The sequence below is a fragment of the Pituophis catenifer genome, unplaced genomic scaffold (assembly GCF_029215685.1).
Source record: "Pituophis catenifer annectens isolate HBS135680 unplaced genomic scaffold, rPitCat1.0.hap2 SCAF_2, whole genome shotgun sequence".
Lineage (NCBI taxonomy): Eukaryota > Metazoa > Chordata > Lepidosauria > Squamata > Colubridae > Pituophis > Pituophis catenifer.
Genome location: NW_027256882.1, coordinates 111,425,813 through 111,442,659, shown reverse-complemented (window position 1 = coordinate 111,442,659; position 16,847 = coordinate 111,425,813). Strand labels below are relative to the sequence as shown.

The 16,847-nt window shown below is 37.6% G+C and overlaps 1 protein-coding gene across 1 annotated transcript; it reads right to left on the bottom strand.

Moving 5' to 3' along the window:
• Positions 1-8,507: 8,507 nt before the first annotated feature.
• On the bottom strand, positions 8,508-15,958 carry EFCAB9 (EF-hand calcium binding domain 9). Its single transcript, XM_070933968.1, has 4 exons — positions 15,823-15,958; positions 12,870-13,018; positions 10,167-10,343; positions 8,508-8,798 (listed from the first exon to the last, which is right to left on the bottom strand). The coding sequence occupies exons 1-4, from the start codon at positions 15,956-15,958 to the stop codon at positions 8,640-8,642; spliced, it is 621 nt and encodes a 206-aa protein (XP_070790069.1). The 3' UTR covers positions 8,508-8,639.
• Positions 15,959-16,847: the final 889 nt, after the last annotated feature.

The window sequence follows — 16,847 nt, the reverse complement described above, 5'->3', positions numbered from 1 at the left end:
AAAAACCTCACTAGCAGGTGAAAATATTATAGACTGTATAACACTAGATCTTTCAAATATACCACTAAACCCATAAGTACATTTTCGGGGATTCTGCATTGCATGTATATTTATGTTATTTTCCCTGAATCCCTAAATAAGTTGTAGAGATGGAAGCTTGCATTAAGACTGGATTCGTTTAGTTTGTAAAAGCAGCATATACAGTCAGGTCCAGAAATATTGGGACATCGACACAATTCTAACATCTTAGGCTCTATACACCACCACAATGGAGTTGGAATGAAACAAACACAATGTGCTTTAACTGCAGACTGTCAGCTTTCATTTGAAGGTATGTACATCCAACTCAGGTGAACAGTGTAGGACTTACAGCAGTTTGCATATGTGCCTCCCACTTGTTAAGGGACCAAAGGTAATGGGACAGAATAATAATCATAAATCAAACTTTCCCTTCTTAATAATTGGTTGCAAATCCTTTGCAGTCAATACAGCCTGAAGTCTGAAATGCATAGACATCACCAGACGCTGGGTTTCATCCCTGGTAATGCTCTGCCAGGCCTCTATTGCAACTGTCTTCAGTTCCTGCTTGTTCTTGGGGCATTTTCCCTTCAGTTTTGTCTTCAGCAAGTGAAATGCATGCTCAATGGGATTCAGGTCAGGTGATTGACTTGGCCATTGCATAACATTCCACTTCTGTCCCTTCAAAAACTCTTTGGTTACTTTTGCAGTATGCTTTGGGTCATTGTTCATCTGCACTGTGAAGCGCTGTCTAATGAGTTCTGCAGCATTTGGCTGAATGTGAGCAGATATTGCCCGAAACACTTCAGAATTCATCCTGCTGCTTTTGTCAGCAGTCACATCATCAATAAATACAAGAGAACCAGTTCCATTGGCAGCCATACATGCACACGCCATGACACTACCACCACCATGCTTCACTGATGAGGTGGTATGCTTAGGATCATGAGCAGTTCCTTTCCTTCTTCATACTCTTCTCTTCCCATCTGTCAGAGCATTGATTAATCCCATGTTTGGCTCTGGGACAAATCACCCTGGTTAGAGGATGGATCGTGGCTTATTCCTTGTTGCAATATTCTGAAAAGAAATCCCGAAGAAAAGTTCTCTAATAAAACTCATTTATTTGTTATAAAGAAAATAAAACACCTCACTAACTAAGAAAAGTAATTGCTACATTTTGAAATAGTTCTTGCCGGCTATTTCTCAGCTGGACCTTTCTGGAAAGAGAACAAAGGAAAGAGTGTGTGAAGGAATGTGAAAGAATGCGGACATGTGTAGTAAAATACTGATAAGGAACTTGGCAAACTACAGTAAGTCTATTAGTCCAAAAATAATGAAGCTCAGCTGGGAAATAAAAAAAACGCAGTGACACCATCACTCTGGTACAAGTTGATCTTGGTCTCATCTGTCCATAGGATCTTGTTCCAGAACTGTGAAGGCTTTGTTAGATGTTGTTTGGCAAACTCTAATCTGGCCTTCCTGTTTTTGAGGCTCACCAATGGTTTACATCTTGTGGTGAACCCTCTGTATTCACTCTGGTGAAGTCTTCTCTTGATTGTTGACTTTGACACACATGCATCTACCTCCTGGAGAGCGTTCTTGATCTGGCCAACTGTTGTGACGGGTGTTTTCTTCACCAGAGAAAGAATTCTTCGGTCATCCACCACAGTTGTTTTCCGTGGTTTCCCGGGTCTTTTGGTGTTGCTGAGCTCACCAGTGCGTTCCTTCTTTTTGAGAATGTTCCCAAAGTTGTTTTGGCCACGCCTAATGTTCTTGCTATCTTTCTGATGGGTTTGTTTTGTTTCTTCAGCCTAATGATGGCTTGCTTCACTGATAGTGACAGCTCTTTGGATCTCATCTTGAGAGTTGACAGCAACAGATTCCAAATGCAAATAGCACACTTGAAATGAACCCTGGGCCTTTTATCTGCACATTGTAATTGGGGTAATGAGGGAATATCACACACCTGGCCATGGAACAGCTGAGAAACCAATTGTCCCATTACCTTTGGTCCCTTAACAAGTGGGAGGCACATATGCAAACTGCTGTAAGTTCTACACCGTTCACCTGAGTTGGATGTACATACCCTCAAATGAAAGCTGACAGTCTGCAGTTAAAGCACATTGTGTTTGTTTCATTCCAACTCCATTGTGGTGGTGTATAGAGCCAAAGATGTTAGAATTGTGTCAATGTCCCAATATTTCTGGACCTGACACTATACCCCATAAACATTTAAACAAGAGAGCATCTTTCAAGTGCTCTTATCTTCCATGACACCTGTTCATACTTATGCATTTAACAGTGTATAAAGAGTGCCTGTGGCAAATAGATTATAACTTTTTATAGTTGATAGATTTTAAATGATGTTGTCATTTATCTAGAGCTCAATGTGAACCTTAGCAATATCATACAGGATTTTCCCTTTAGAATCTGAAGGTAAGACATTCTTTAGGGGAGTAGGTACAGTATATCCTTTAAGAATGCTTTGAGCAAAATTAGTAATGATTCTCTTTAGAATAATAAATACATTTGGAGAAGGGCACTGATCAAGTGTATCAGAACAATGGGCATATTCATTAAATGTTACCTTAAAGTGGGGCCTGTCATTGGGTCTGCTCCTTGATTCTGACATGGTCATGTGCTTGGTAGTAATGTCATCATTTCTGACACAACTTTTGCTGGCTAAATACCAAATCTAATTTATCTTTCTTTATGCACATGGATCTGACAGTTTCAGAACTTCCAGTTTTAATTAAATTTATTTTTTAAAATAAAAGATACAATGTGCATTACCCCGATTTTTTCATTTAGAAATCAGTTTTTACATTTACATGAATGTATCATGTGTCACAACTATAGAACTCTTCTGGCCATTGTCTATTACTGTTAGATATAGATTAGAGTCAGTTAGTAACTAAAATGTTTTTATGTTTAGTTAGTAACTAAAATGTTTCTATGAAAATGTTTTCATAGAAATGTTCAGTAAACAGTAACTTTTTTTAAAATTGTTGATTTAAGTTTCCCTTTTCCTGAAACAGTTTTTGGTGTTCCATTAATATTAAGAGCCCAACAGTCATTGAATGAATTCAAAATCCTGCATATCACTAGGGATACTTTTTAATATTGTGACTATATGAAGCAAGGTCTGGATGTGCTTTAAGTGAAATGTAAAGTTCTACAATGTTAGAATTTTCATTTATTTGGGCAGTGCCTAGATAAGGAATATGCACTACATATTGTGCAAGTTACAGGAATATAATCAGGAAAACTATGACAAAAATTATTATTTAGCACTTTTTATTTTTTCCAGGACTATTTAGAAAAGGAAGAAAAATTGCAACTATTAAGAAAAAAGTGAAAGTATATATAGTCTGATGATTTTTGTAACCATTGCTCTTTTTTATGTATTCACCAAGTTTATCAAATTAAGTTTCTTGATTGTTCCCCAGTGAATTATATTTATAGTACCGCTGCCACAAGTATGGGAATAGGGATGGTGGGATCAGGACAAAGGGAGTGAGCACCAGCTCCTTCCTATCATTGGCATTCACTCAACTCTCTGTAGGAAAAATATGACAGGGAAATCTATCCTATATGATGTTGTCAATTAATAGGTAAATCAAAAGAGCAAGGAACATTCCTTTTTCTCTTCATTGAGATAAGAGAGTTTTCCTGTTGTTCAGAGAGTGAAGTTGATGCTTTTCAGTGTTGATGCATCAGGATTCAATTGTGGATCCTCAACAGCTGCCCAAGAATGCTGGCCAACATGAGTATAAACCTTTTAGAATTACTGTAATAATTTTGTAAAAGCAACATCTGGAATATAGTCAGTGTAAAGTGCTTATCAGTAACCATATTGCTCTGAAGTAACAACCACCATTAGAATAGTTTCTGTATTTCCCACAGTCCCTAGTGGGCTTTCATAAACAGAATGCACATTGGGGCAAAAAAATTGTAACGCTCTGATCATTTTTCTCTAACCTGCTTATAAATCAGCATGGAAGGCACATTGCAAGACATTTCCTGAAAAAATGAAGGACACCACTCTTACAAATAGAATGGAATACTTTGAAAGAAAAAATAAATTATCCATAAAGTTAGAATTTGGTTAACACCAACAAAAGATCAATTTGGGGCAGGTGCATGACAATTTAATTACTACTTCTTTTGCACTGATATAAGATCTTCTATTCATAAATAAGGGATATTTAATATCTGGTTTAATTCATGCGTATCATGAATAATTTTTACTTTGAATAGAAATTGTTTCTCAGAACAAAAGAAGAGTCTGGTGAGTCTATTATTTCTTTTTCTGCTCCACAGAAGTTTATAATATGTCATCACCATCATCATCCGACTCTTAAGAAAGAATAAGCCAACTACTGTAGGCTTTTAATGTTGTTAATCTGCAAGAATAATCAGTTATTCTGCAATAACAGAAGTTCAAGCAAGCATTGTATTAAACTCTATTTGTATGTAGTCCAGATTCCGATTCACTGCGAGCTCATTGTCTACAAAATGTGCCTCCCTCTTTACTCCTGTGTAAGGTAGTATATATGATAAAGATATAATACTTGGCTGAATTATCAAAAGCAAACAATAGTTTCCCCAATAGCCACATCAAATTCCCATAACATTTCTAATTAACATTCTTTTGCTGTTGAATTAGTGCTACAAATATATCCAATTATAGTAACTCTGTTTGCACCCTTGTCTGGCAAAGATGTCAGTACTATATGCTTCAGTTAATGGGTAGTTTATAATTTGCTTATTCTGGAATAGTCAGAAAGACAAAGGACAGTAGCAGTGCTTGTACTCCATTATGTACAACAACATAGCAACAAATTAATATAAGACGGACAACATTCACTGTGTTTCACTATGCTGTGGAAAAAGTTGTCAGTAAGATTAAGTAAATGATCACATAAAAATCATAATTCTCTCATCTCTAAGGAGATGTTCAAGAAATAATTTGATAAAGAAAAATAAAAATAAGTTGATGGGTAAATCCCTCCATTTTAATAATAGTATGGTTTCACAATTCATTACATAAATAGTTAGGATTTATACCTAGATGGTAAGAGCAATATATTTAGTTGGGAGTTAATGTTTGATAACACATGATTTAAACAACTGACAAGGTGCAGAAAAGACTTTATAGAAGTGCTTTCATTTTTTAAACATCCAAATCCAAACATCAATTAATCCAACAATTATGTGTATATGTGTGATGTGTATACACAGACAGACATACACGTAGAGGCATTGGAAGCATTGGCATATTGGTGTTGATTTTTTTTCTTGCTTAATTTTGAATGTTATAATCATATACATCACTTGAAATTCTTTGATGTTCCAACACAAACAATCCTTATGTTTGTTTCATTTTTACATGATTGTGCATTCATAGTGTTTGCTTATGATTATGTGGAGCTTTCCTTGAAGTGCAGTTTCTTCATCAGTCTAGCAATGTGCTTCACTTAAAAATGCCTCCCAAGTGTGCTTTAAAAAATCCATTTCTATCAAACAATATGTAAATAGCAGAAAGAAATGCTGTGTATGGGAGATACAGAAATGAACCAATCTACATTTTCATCATTTTACTCAAAGCAAGATAATATTAAACTAATACTAGCCATTTCTATTGGCTAGCATCCATATTCCCAAGATTAGTTGGCTGATTTTTAAAATAATGATGTAGCTATGAACTATTCATTTTTTAATTCAACTCTTTTGTTTTCCTCTATCTCATTTTAAGAGTGGACTATTGGAAAGCATATTGGTAAATGTATAGAACTAAAAAAATTAAAAGTGTGGGGGTTTTTTCCCTTAGAATTTGCTTCATAATTAAGTTTGAACAACAGTGATGGATTTCCACATGGCATTAGCAATCCATGAAAAATTATGTTCATGCCTTCTGATTAAGGTAACGGAGTAAATATTTCTGGAAATAGTGCAGATGGTTTGTAAACCAGAACTATGCTGTTCAACAGAAGATCCAAATATTGCTTTTATGGAGAACAGTAAAAATGCATCTGTTTGATCCCTTTTTCTTTCCTGGTAGTTAAATCAAGCCAAAGATGGAAGTCAGCTTAAATGGGTATTTTTGGTTTTGTTTGATTTGAACTCATAGATATACAAACCATTTCTGGGGCTTTAACTGAAATAATGAAATTGCCTTCTATCAAGGGCCTTCGTTGTGCCTCTTTTCTCCATATCCTGGGAATGTCAAGAAACTGGAGACAGCCTTTCGAGCAATTGTGCATTAGGCAGCTGGCAGTGTATAATGACACTCTTTTCTGGTGTGCTGAGCAAAGGACTCAAGTTTAATGTCCTATTTGCCTCATGGTAGTGGCTTCCAAAGATGGCTGGTACCATCAATTTGTATTTCTTGAATAAAATATCTTCTCTTTTTCTGGTAAATCCTTTTTTGTACACTGTTTGTTGTGTGCCATGTATCTAAGAAGCATTCATGTTCTACAGATGATTAGTAATGCAGTACACAATTTCAGTAGCTAAAAAGAAAGTCAGAGGAATTACAGTGATGTGACACCTTTTCTTCCTGTAACTTTTATAAAATTAAAAAAAATTAACTTTATGAATGGGTTGTACGAACCTTTTTTAAGAGGTTTTTTTTTTCATTAGCCCAAGAATAACTTCTTCCTCTCTCTGAAGATACAGCAAATTTTCTCAAGCCACGGCTTATATTCATGCTGTATCTCTGTCACGTCAGTAGTCCAGGCTCATATTCAGACATCTCTATGCTTAGATCTCTGAGCACAAATAGTTCTTTTTGAACAGTGAAATGAAAAGTATAAATGAAACTTTTTGATTTCAAAAAGGTAGGAATGTATATTATAGAATGCTATGTGTTAAAAAAACGAAATGCCTTTTAGTTATTTTGGGGAGGGCTAAACAATAAAGCTAATACAGGATATGTCTTGTTTTAAAATACAAGTTCTTTATTCTTTCTCTCTTAAACTAGAGCTAAATTATTTAATGGTTGTTTCTATCCTGCCTTGCTGGAGTCTGTAGGTCAGCAAATGCCCTTGTATATATTATTATAGCAATGCACTGGTATGCCCAATTGAAAATGCTAAATCTGTTTAGAGCATTCAAAGTACTGGTTACATAGCATCATTACTTCCTTATGTCATTTTTAGCTTCTACTCAAGAATGGTAAGTGGGAAGATTTTGGTCAGAAAGGTCCCACAACCATTGATCATTTTTAGTCAGTAAATCCTTAATTGCTAATTTGAATATAGAAGTGCCATGGTTATGAATGAATATTTAATACATTTACATCTACCTTAAGATTTTTATTTTGCTTGATTACTGTTCTTTTAGTTCTCTTTTCAATTACCATCTTCCAAAATCTACCTTTTTTGCTATGGATCATAAACCTATATATCTGATGTTTTTTTGAATTTTTTTACCATGGTGTTTGTGAAATACTTCTTAAAATTCACACATATGAAAAAGTAATAAAGAGTTCAAAAAGTGATAGTGGGCTTTTTTAGATATGTCCCCATCTTTGGAAGAAAAAAAAATCAACTGTACTACTATACATAAACATGTGCTAAGAAGCCACAGCAGCTGCCAGCATGCATACAAATCAAAATGTAAAAAACAATTTCTTAATGTTTTAGAAATATATTAGATATCTCAATGCAAAAATTCAGGACAAAGTTTTGATACTATGATGGAAAGTCAGGCTGACCCCTGACATTCTTTCCCCCAAATGAAATGTGGTTCAATATTCTCTATCCTAAAGAAATGGGAAAGTCCTTTTGCAATTAAAAAAAAAGGAAACCTTCATTTGAAAACTACTCATGTTCGAAAAGTTTATATCGTAGTTTTCACATGACTCTTGGACATACTAGTTTATTGCTACATAGGGATAGGAATATCTATTGGAGCACTTTCCTTATGTGTGGTGCCCAGAATCTATTTATGTACCATGGATATTTGTAGTAGGCCACAATCTGCTCTTTTTAGACATGCTGTCAATCTAAATGAAGTCAAAGGAAAGTATAAAGTCCTGCAAATGTATAGTTGTGGATGTGGAAGATCAGACAATGAATCAGTTGGGGGGGGGGGGGAAGCATTAAAAGGAGTTAAGTTTTGGCCTAAAGCAGCTCCAGACTAGTTGGGATGAGGCTTCCTCTCCTAGGTCAGCCATGTTAAGTAAAGAAAAAGATAGGCAGGGGAGTGGTTGTTTTGATTTCTCAAGCTATCCTAGAGCTCTGGACTTTTCAGACACCTCATCCATCCATTCTAGATCAAGGTGTCCCATCTTATACTGCTCTTTTTAAATATACAGTGCTCCATGCAATTCTTCCATTTTTCTAATAAGCAAGCACCCAATTCATCCCAATAAGTGATCAGTTGTCTCTTGATTCTCAACCTTCTTTTATTTTTTAAAAAATAGGTTATACTTTAAAAGGTGATTTATTCTTTAAAGAACACTGAATATTACAGCACACCATCTTATTATTACTGCCCACTAGTATCTTGTTGCTGTTTTGAACATGTTGCAAGCTTTTCTTATCACTATCCTTTTGGTTTAAATTGCTGAACCTTGGAGAGCTGTCACAGATTAATTCTATATGCTGTTAGAACTACTTCTGTTTAAATCTGGTAAAATCAGCATACTCTTCTTCTGCTTCAACTTCAGCTGCGGCTTTGGCCATCTCTCTTTTCAGTTTATCTTTTGCTTTCCTCTGTTGTCTATCAATGCAGAAGATTGTAAACATTCTAAACTCCTTGTAGTTCAATTGCTAATGGAGAAAAACGTAATAGTATTTTAATGGAATATTGACAGCAGGCTTATAATGTACAGCGATACCTTGGTACTCAACTGGTTTGAAATTCATCAAATTTGGTACTCAATGCATTTTGACCTGAAAATTTTGTCCTGGTACTCATTGTTTGTTTGTTACTCAACATACGTTAGAATTCATCAGTATCAGCTGCCTTGTGACTCACTACATTATTCCTTGTGGGAAAAATTTGTTTAGTACTCATTGTTTTTGATACTCATCATGCCTCCTGGAACCAATTAACAATAAGTACCACTGTAATCCCCAGAAGGTATTTCTGTCACTCTTCAACCAGTATCCCGCTTCACTCTTCCTCCCTTCTCTATTAGTACTCCTCAAACTAAATCTCAGAAGTCCATAGAACTGCCTGAATATAATACTAAGCATTCATCCATTTACAAAGGAAAATAGTCTCACTTTACCATTCTATATATGGAAGTAAATTGGATTGGAAGGTGAACCTTACTTCAATATTCACAACTGCTTGAATGAGGTCTCCATTTGTAAGTGTTTTGAAGTAAAAATTGACTGTAACCTTCTAACCAGCTATTAGAAGCTGCATCACCCAAACTCAGTGGGTGATATTCTCCAGTGCATACTGGAGTTGAATTCTGGAATGGGCCATGTTATCAAAAGCTGAAACACAGTAAACTGATAAACTTTTTCGAGCTTGAAGTTTCATGTAATCTTCTTAACAGAGTCAAAAAGAATTTTTTTGTGAATTTACAGAATTTGCAAGTAACTAATTCTTACACAGGAGCTTCTGCTCTAAATTAATTAAACCTGGTTGCAATGTGAGGATCAGAAAGTTTCAATGTCAGTGGATGCTGCCATGTTGATACAAGAAGAGAGGCCATGGTTACCGAGATCCTTCATAACATTCACATGAACTTGAATCGTGTTACATATGGCTGACAGGTTAGAAAGGATATCATGCCTTCTTAAAATGTCTAAGCCCTTCCATTGCACCAATTTGAACATTCCGTATTTGTATATAAATAAAGTGTGGAACTATTCACAGAAATGCAAGGCAAAAATAGCAAGATTTTGAGCATGACATAACAAGCCCAAAATTATCCCAAAATAAATCACGCTTGCTACAAAATTAACTTTGTGGGTTTCTTTCAACAAGTCCTGGCTAAGTCACACACTGCTTTACCATGATTTTTAAATGTAGCAGAGAGACTAACATACCAGGAGGATATTAATTTTTGGTGGGCAGCACAGTTACAATATTAAGTGGGGTTGCTTCTAGATACAAAAGATACTGAGATGACACAGCTGGGAAGGAGGAACCTGTCTCCTGTGTTCATCATTTTTGATTACCTCATCACCTGAGATGTCAAAGTCCTTGAATATCTGACTCAGCTCAGTCTTTCTAACATTGAAAAGGAAGCGTGTGGCCTGGAACTCTGCTGGAGCAACTGTATGGCCCCCATCAATGTCGAGCAACTCAAAAACAGCATGAGAATGACGATACATGAACTGTTTTTCAAGATGGTTCTAGTCAAAGACAGAAAGGCAAGAACAGCAATAAGAGCTACTGCTCTAGTCTCTTCAAACATTAAAACTAAACAATACTGATAGATATCGGGAAAAAAACACAATTTGAAATGCTTCTAAAATGGCAATCTGAATGCGAACAAGAGTAAACCTCATGGATAGGATAACTAGCCTGTGATGGCTTGATGATGATAAGATTTAATGAGATGTATGATTAAGGATAATTGTACAAAAGAACCAAATGTTGGGAGTTACTAATTTGTTCAGAAGTTAGCCTATGGACCAGGGCTGTCAAGTCGCGACCCACAGGTCGGATGCACCACACTCTGGCACGGCCACACCTGCTTTAGCAAAGGGAAGAAAGTCACAATATGTCATGTGATGATGCTGTGAGTTTGACACCCCTGCTGTAGACCATAGGATATCTTTCAGGCAGGAAGACTTCAAAAAAATTTTGGTTTGTGCTCATGCAACACATATCTAAAACAAAGCAAAAACATATCTTCTTATATTAAAAAAACTGTCAGGCATTTCTACTTTTCCTGACATTCTTAAATCTAAATAACGCTGTACACAGTTAGTCTTTGTTTACCAGCCACTCATTCAGAACCATTCAAAGTTGTGATGGCACTGAATGAATGGTACCTAGGACCAGTCCTTGAAATTCTGGCTATTGCAGCAACCCTACAGTCACATGGCTGTGATTTGAGCACATGGGAACTGGATCACACTTAATGGTTGCAGCATTCTGCATACATGAGCTAGCCATTTGTGACTTTCCTTGCTGGCTTCCCTGGTGTAAAGTCAATGCAGAAGCTGGCAGGAAAGGTTGCTAGTTGCTCTGGCAAGTTCTACTAGCCTTTTTGTGCTTGCACCCACTGCATCATGCATCCCAGTCTTCCTACACTTGGGTGTGGCCTGTTGCAGCCTTCCCAAAACCTCCCTCAGCCTCCCTTTCACATAGTATCTCCCACCTCCCTGAAGTACCATCACACTCCTGTCAATCAGGCTACTTTTGAAAATGGTACTGATTCAGAAGGCCATTAAACCCAGATTTTAAAAAATAGTCTTGTAGCAGCTGACAAGTATATGAGAAGCTATACAGAGTAGAGAGAGGGAGATTCTTACTGTACAGTGCAGCTGCCCATGACTGTTTCTTTGAGTCATATTGTACAAGCCCCCCATATACCTGTCATATAATGCAGGGGTCCCCAACCCTGAGTCTGTGGATGAGCACCAGTCCACAGCATGGCAGAAACTGGTCCATGCAAACAAGTGAAGCTCCATCCACAGGATGCAGGCAGCACACAAAACCATGTCTTCTCCAGTCTATGGAAAAACCTCTCTCTACAGAACCAGTCCCTGGTGCTCAAAAGGTTGGGGGCCGCTGATATAATGGACTTGATTTTCTGAGTAATATGTCCTTTTTTAAGCTAGGGTATAAGTAGATGCTAGTCACAGGAGAAGAATGCAAGACTGACATTTATTTCTATCGCCACAAACCATGATTTGCACAGGTTAAGAGCATATCTAAACTATTTACAATTAAGTAAGGTTTGTTTTTTAGCAGTAAGGGGTTACTGATAATCTCTTCATCTGAAGCAAAAATCTTTCTTATTCCACCATAGCATTTGAAAATAAAATTGCTACTAATTCAGCTAAATACAATTAGGCATAGTTTACCCATTGTGCAAATTGCAATTTTTGAAAATTACGACTTTCAATAAAATGACATACTGACACATCAGGCTCAGTTGCCTTCTGTCAGCAGGAGCCAGATGCCCAAATTGTAGAAGCTCTTATCATGTTTTGTTTATATCAATTCCTGACCTGGCATCCCAGACTAGTCTCTATTCTAATAAACCAGAATGAGAAGATATAGGTTACTATTTTTTTAATCATTAGATTCTTGGGAAAATCTGGAAAGGATTCTGATGTAAATGATATGAGAAAACATGTGGCTTCTAGTCAATTGATTCCCATAGAACAGGGGTCAGTAACCTGTGGCTCCGGAGCCGCATGTGGCTCTTTCATCCCTCTGCTGCGGCTCTCTGTTGCTGGTCGGCTCCACAATTGATAGGGCTTTTGATTAGGACAGGTAGAGGAAAAAGGACACAGTGCTAGGAGGAGACTATGATGGGGGAACCAGACTTCCGGTTGGCTCCAGAATTGAATGGGGGCTTCCGGTTAGGACCTTTGTGGCTCTTTGAGTGTTTTAAGGTTGCCGACCCCTGCCACAGAAGCTGCAGCCAAGGAGAAACAGGTAAACACTCGGTAAAGATATGTATGCTTTTTCACTGGGAAATCAGAAATGAGAAATCAGCTTGTGTGAACAATTGGACTAAGAATTGTCCATCCATCTGCAGAATGGAAAATGCTTGCAAAACAGATTTTTTTTCACTTAGCACCCCAAAACATCTCTAAAAATCCTGCTATATAAGTAAAAAATAGATTACATGATGAAGGTGGACTTCATTGCAAAACCAAATGCTTCTTCAGTCACCTTCAGCAATCTAATTAACTTACCTCATGTGCCATTATGATGCACACCAACATGTAGAATTCATCAAAGCCGATCTCCCCTTTGCCATCCCAATCCAGTAAATCAAAGACCAGCATAATCTGAGGTTTGGACAGATTAGTTACATGACGAAGGAAGTAGTAAAACTGCAGATCTGAAAAACAATGTGGTGTTAAGCATTGTGTGTGCAAAGGATCTACTGTAGTTAATAAGACTATTAATAAAAGTGTATTGTACATTTTAAAATATCCAGATATGGGCTGCAAAAATCCAGATGGTGGTACAGAAAAAAAAATTGTTTATATCTTATAATTTTTGCTACCCAAATCTGGTAACTCTTAATATATTCCAACTTGTAATACAGCAGCTATATTGATTGGATTTACACATAATGGTTTACTGAATAAGTGATAACACATTTCGTACAACAGAATAATTAAAATCTAACAACATATTTTAGCTTAGTTAAATATTTGAATCTAGCCACTGAGTAACAGCACACCAAATGAGAGTAGATGTCAATATCTCAAAACAATCTCTCAAAGACATTTTCCATGTTACTGAAAAAGTTTATTTAAAATACATAACTGAATATATGTACGTTCCTGGTTCTAACTGCAACCTAAAATAAGTTGCACGGTGGTGTCACAGAATCAAAAAATTATGGTGCCTTAAATCAAATGAAGAGGCATTCATTCCTGGAAACCAGTTTTCCTAAATTTGGAAGCAGTCTATCCTTTGCTCTACTTGAGACAGCCCAATGCAGTACTCCCAATCTGGCACCTTCTAGATCAGGGGTCTCCAGCCTTGGCAACTTTAAAGACTTGTGGACTTCAACTCCAGAGCGAAGCTGACTGAGGAATTCTGGGAGTTGAAGTCCACAAGTCTTAAAGTTGCCAAGGTTGGAGACCCCTATTCTAGATCAGATGGGATTGAAACTCCTAGAATTCCCAACTCATTTGCTATACAATCTGGAATTCTGGGGGATTAGTTCCAAAGCATCCAGAGGGCACCATGTTTGGAAAAGCTACACTATGAAGTTTGCTTTGTGAAGCAACTTCAAGGAAGTGCTTCAAAGAACCTCTCAAAGATGCTTTTCAAAAGGCAACTGGACTTTGTTTTTTCCTTTAAGACGTTTCACTTCTCATCCAAGAAGCTTCTTCAGTTCTGGCTGAATTGTGGGGAATGGAGGGATTCTTAGCAGTCATCTGGTCATTAGCACTCTGAAGGTCAGTTATTAGCTCTCTGAGACTTGTGGAAACCATTTGGGGGTTAATCTTACCCTCAGGTTCACCTGAATCAGAATGCAGGAGATACCATAGGTGGTGTCATATCCCTCTCCCTCTGTTGAAAAAGGGCTGTTCAATTTTAACATAGATGGCTACTTTTACCCCTTTCAAACCAGTGGTCATCTTTCCTTGAAGACAGCAAGGTCGACATTTTGGACACCACTTATCTCCTGTCTACAACACAATCCTTTCAGCAGTCCCAAAAAGGTTCCATACCCATTTGCACTCCGATTCATGTGAACCTGAAGGTACAGATATTTATTTATTTATTTTTGTGATTTATATGCCGCCATTCTCCCGAAGGAACCGGGCGGCTTACAACAACAATCAATAACACAAATCACAAAATCACAAAATAAGTTAAAAACCCCTTAAAAACCATATTTAATATTATTACAGTTTGTGCAACCCCTAGATGATCAGTTATTTGATGGAAGAGCCACGTCTTCAGTTCGCGGCGAAAGGAGAGGAGGTCCGGGGCTACCCTGAGCTCGGTGGGCAAATCATTCCAGAGCGTCGGCGCTCCGACAGAGAATGCTCTCCCCCTGGGGGCCACCAGTCGAAATTGTTTGGCCGACAGCACCCTGAGGCGGCCTGCTCTGTGGGAGCACACAGGACGGTGGGAGGAAGGCAGAAGATGGTCCTGCAAGTACCCCGGCCTAAGCCATATAGGGCTTTATAGGTAAGCATCACCACCTTGAAACGGACCCGGAGAACAACCAGCAGCCAGTGCAGCTTGCGCAGGAGAGGTGTTGCACGGGAGTAACGAGGAACTCCCGTTACTAGCCGCGCGGCTGCATTCTGGACCAGCTGGAGCCTCCGGATGGATCCCAAGGGCAGCCCCATGTAGAGGGCGTTGCAGTAATCCAACCGAGAAGTAACAAGGGTGTGGGTGACCGTGGCGAGGGGATCTCGGTCTAGGAAAGGGCCCAACTGGCGCACAAGATGTACTTGTGCGAAAGCCCCCCTGGTTACGGCCGTCAGATGGTCGTCCATGGACAGCCGAGAATCCAGGAGGAAACCCAGATTGTGAACCCTAGCGGAGGTGGTAAGTCTCCCCTCCTATCACTTTATCAGATAAATCCCCAAGTGGCTTCAATAACCAGATGACTGCTAAGAATATAACCTCTCCAATTCCTTATCAGTCTACTGATTTTTGCCACAGAATTGTCACAATTAGATCAACTTTGAACTCCTAATTCCAGATAGGAGCTATGTTTGCATGATATATGAACCTCGGTGTAGCCGAGTTTATTTAACCTAGTAAGTTGTGCAAATTCAGCTTGTGTAGTTAGTTTACATCTTAATATGTCACAGTAATCCCCTGTGAAATTGAGCTGAGTAAATCATGGCTGATTTAGCCACAGTTGAGTGTGTCAAGGAAATACAGCTACTAGGACAAATGAGAAAAAGTTAGTGGAATATACTAACAAGAGAGGCATGTAATGTAATCTACTTGGGCGCATCTTTGATAGTTAACCTACAGGTATGTTAAACTGTTCAACATAGCAGTATCATTTGACTTCCAAGTCTGAAGATATTCAATGACGTGTATTCAGTTTTCTCATTTCAATGAAGTTGAAAAAAACCCCCAATACTTAAAGAACAATAATGATAATCCTATATTTCATTTCTATAGACTTTTCTTTAGCTTCCATATCCTACTTACTATTCAAAGAGTTCTTCTTATGAACATCAAGTAGATGAAAGTAAGCTGTCAGAGCTCTGGCATTTCTGACAGATAATAAGCAATATATTTTATCTAAGCACAGAAAATGAAAAAAGCTTTTTGGCTTCAGCCTCATCTTGCCATAGAAGAATTATGTTTATATTTGGAATTCTGGAATTGACCATGGTGATGCCTACCCTACAATCCCAGAATTCCACCCTGGAATTAGAACAAAAAAGACTTGTGCTGTTCCATAAAAGTTTTGCACCCAGAGAACAAGGATGGATAAGAAACATTTCTGTCTTGTGTTTATCTATATGAAGTTATCGGCTAGATTAAGCATCAATCTAATTCTTTTAGTTTCCCTACAAGAGCAGTAGGCACCAGTATACTGGTATTGCAGACAATTTATTGATGCCTGCTACACTCCCTTCCCCATGTAACATTTAAACAGTTCTTCAAGAGGACCAAAGACACCCCTCTGCAAATTGTCAATACTATCATCTTTATGTAAATAAATGACTTCTAAGTCTCATTATTATGATATAGACCCTATTGGCCTTCTAAGGATAAATGGGATGGGATTTATTTGGAAGTAAGCCTCCTGACCAGAAAAAAAGAAAGGCAGGGAAATTGGGAGCCGAGAACATCTTGAGAACCTTGAGAGAGTAACAAGGGCTTATCATTTGCATTCTGCTAAACCAGTATTTTTCAAACTTGGCGACTTTAAGATGTGTGGACTTCAATTCCAAGAATTCCAGACATGCCACTCTTCACCTTTTTCTATCATTCATATGTATATTCAGTCCAGTTTTCAGACTTTTATTGCTGAAAGGTAAGTACATTTACGAATAAAATTATATCATAAATCTTCTGATTGCAGATTACTTCTTAAATGTTGCTATTTTTCTACTATACTACTGTACAATAAGAAAGATCATTAGGATGTTACAAGATTGTTATTTTCCTGTTTTTCATCTACCATATCTGCTACATAAGCGAGCTCTGAAATTCCACATAGTTCC

Bases quoted from the DNA above. Each gene is read 5' to 3' on its own strand.
- EFCAB9 (XM_070933968.1), bottom strand. From the start codon at position 15,958: ATGAGGCTGAAGCCAAAAAGCTTTTTTCATTTTCTGTGCTTAGATAAA. The intron at 10,344-12,869 runs GTAAGTTAATTA...GTCTTTGACTAG, and splicing joins GCATCATAATGGCACATGAG to AACCATCTTGAAAAACAGTT. The intron at 8,799-10,166 runs GTAATCAAAAAT...TTTCTCCATTAG, and splicing joins TTGACATCTCAGGTGATGAG to CAATTGAACTACAAGGAGTT.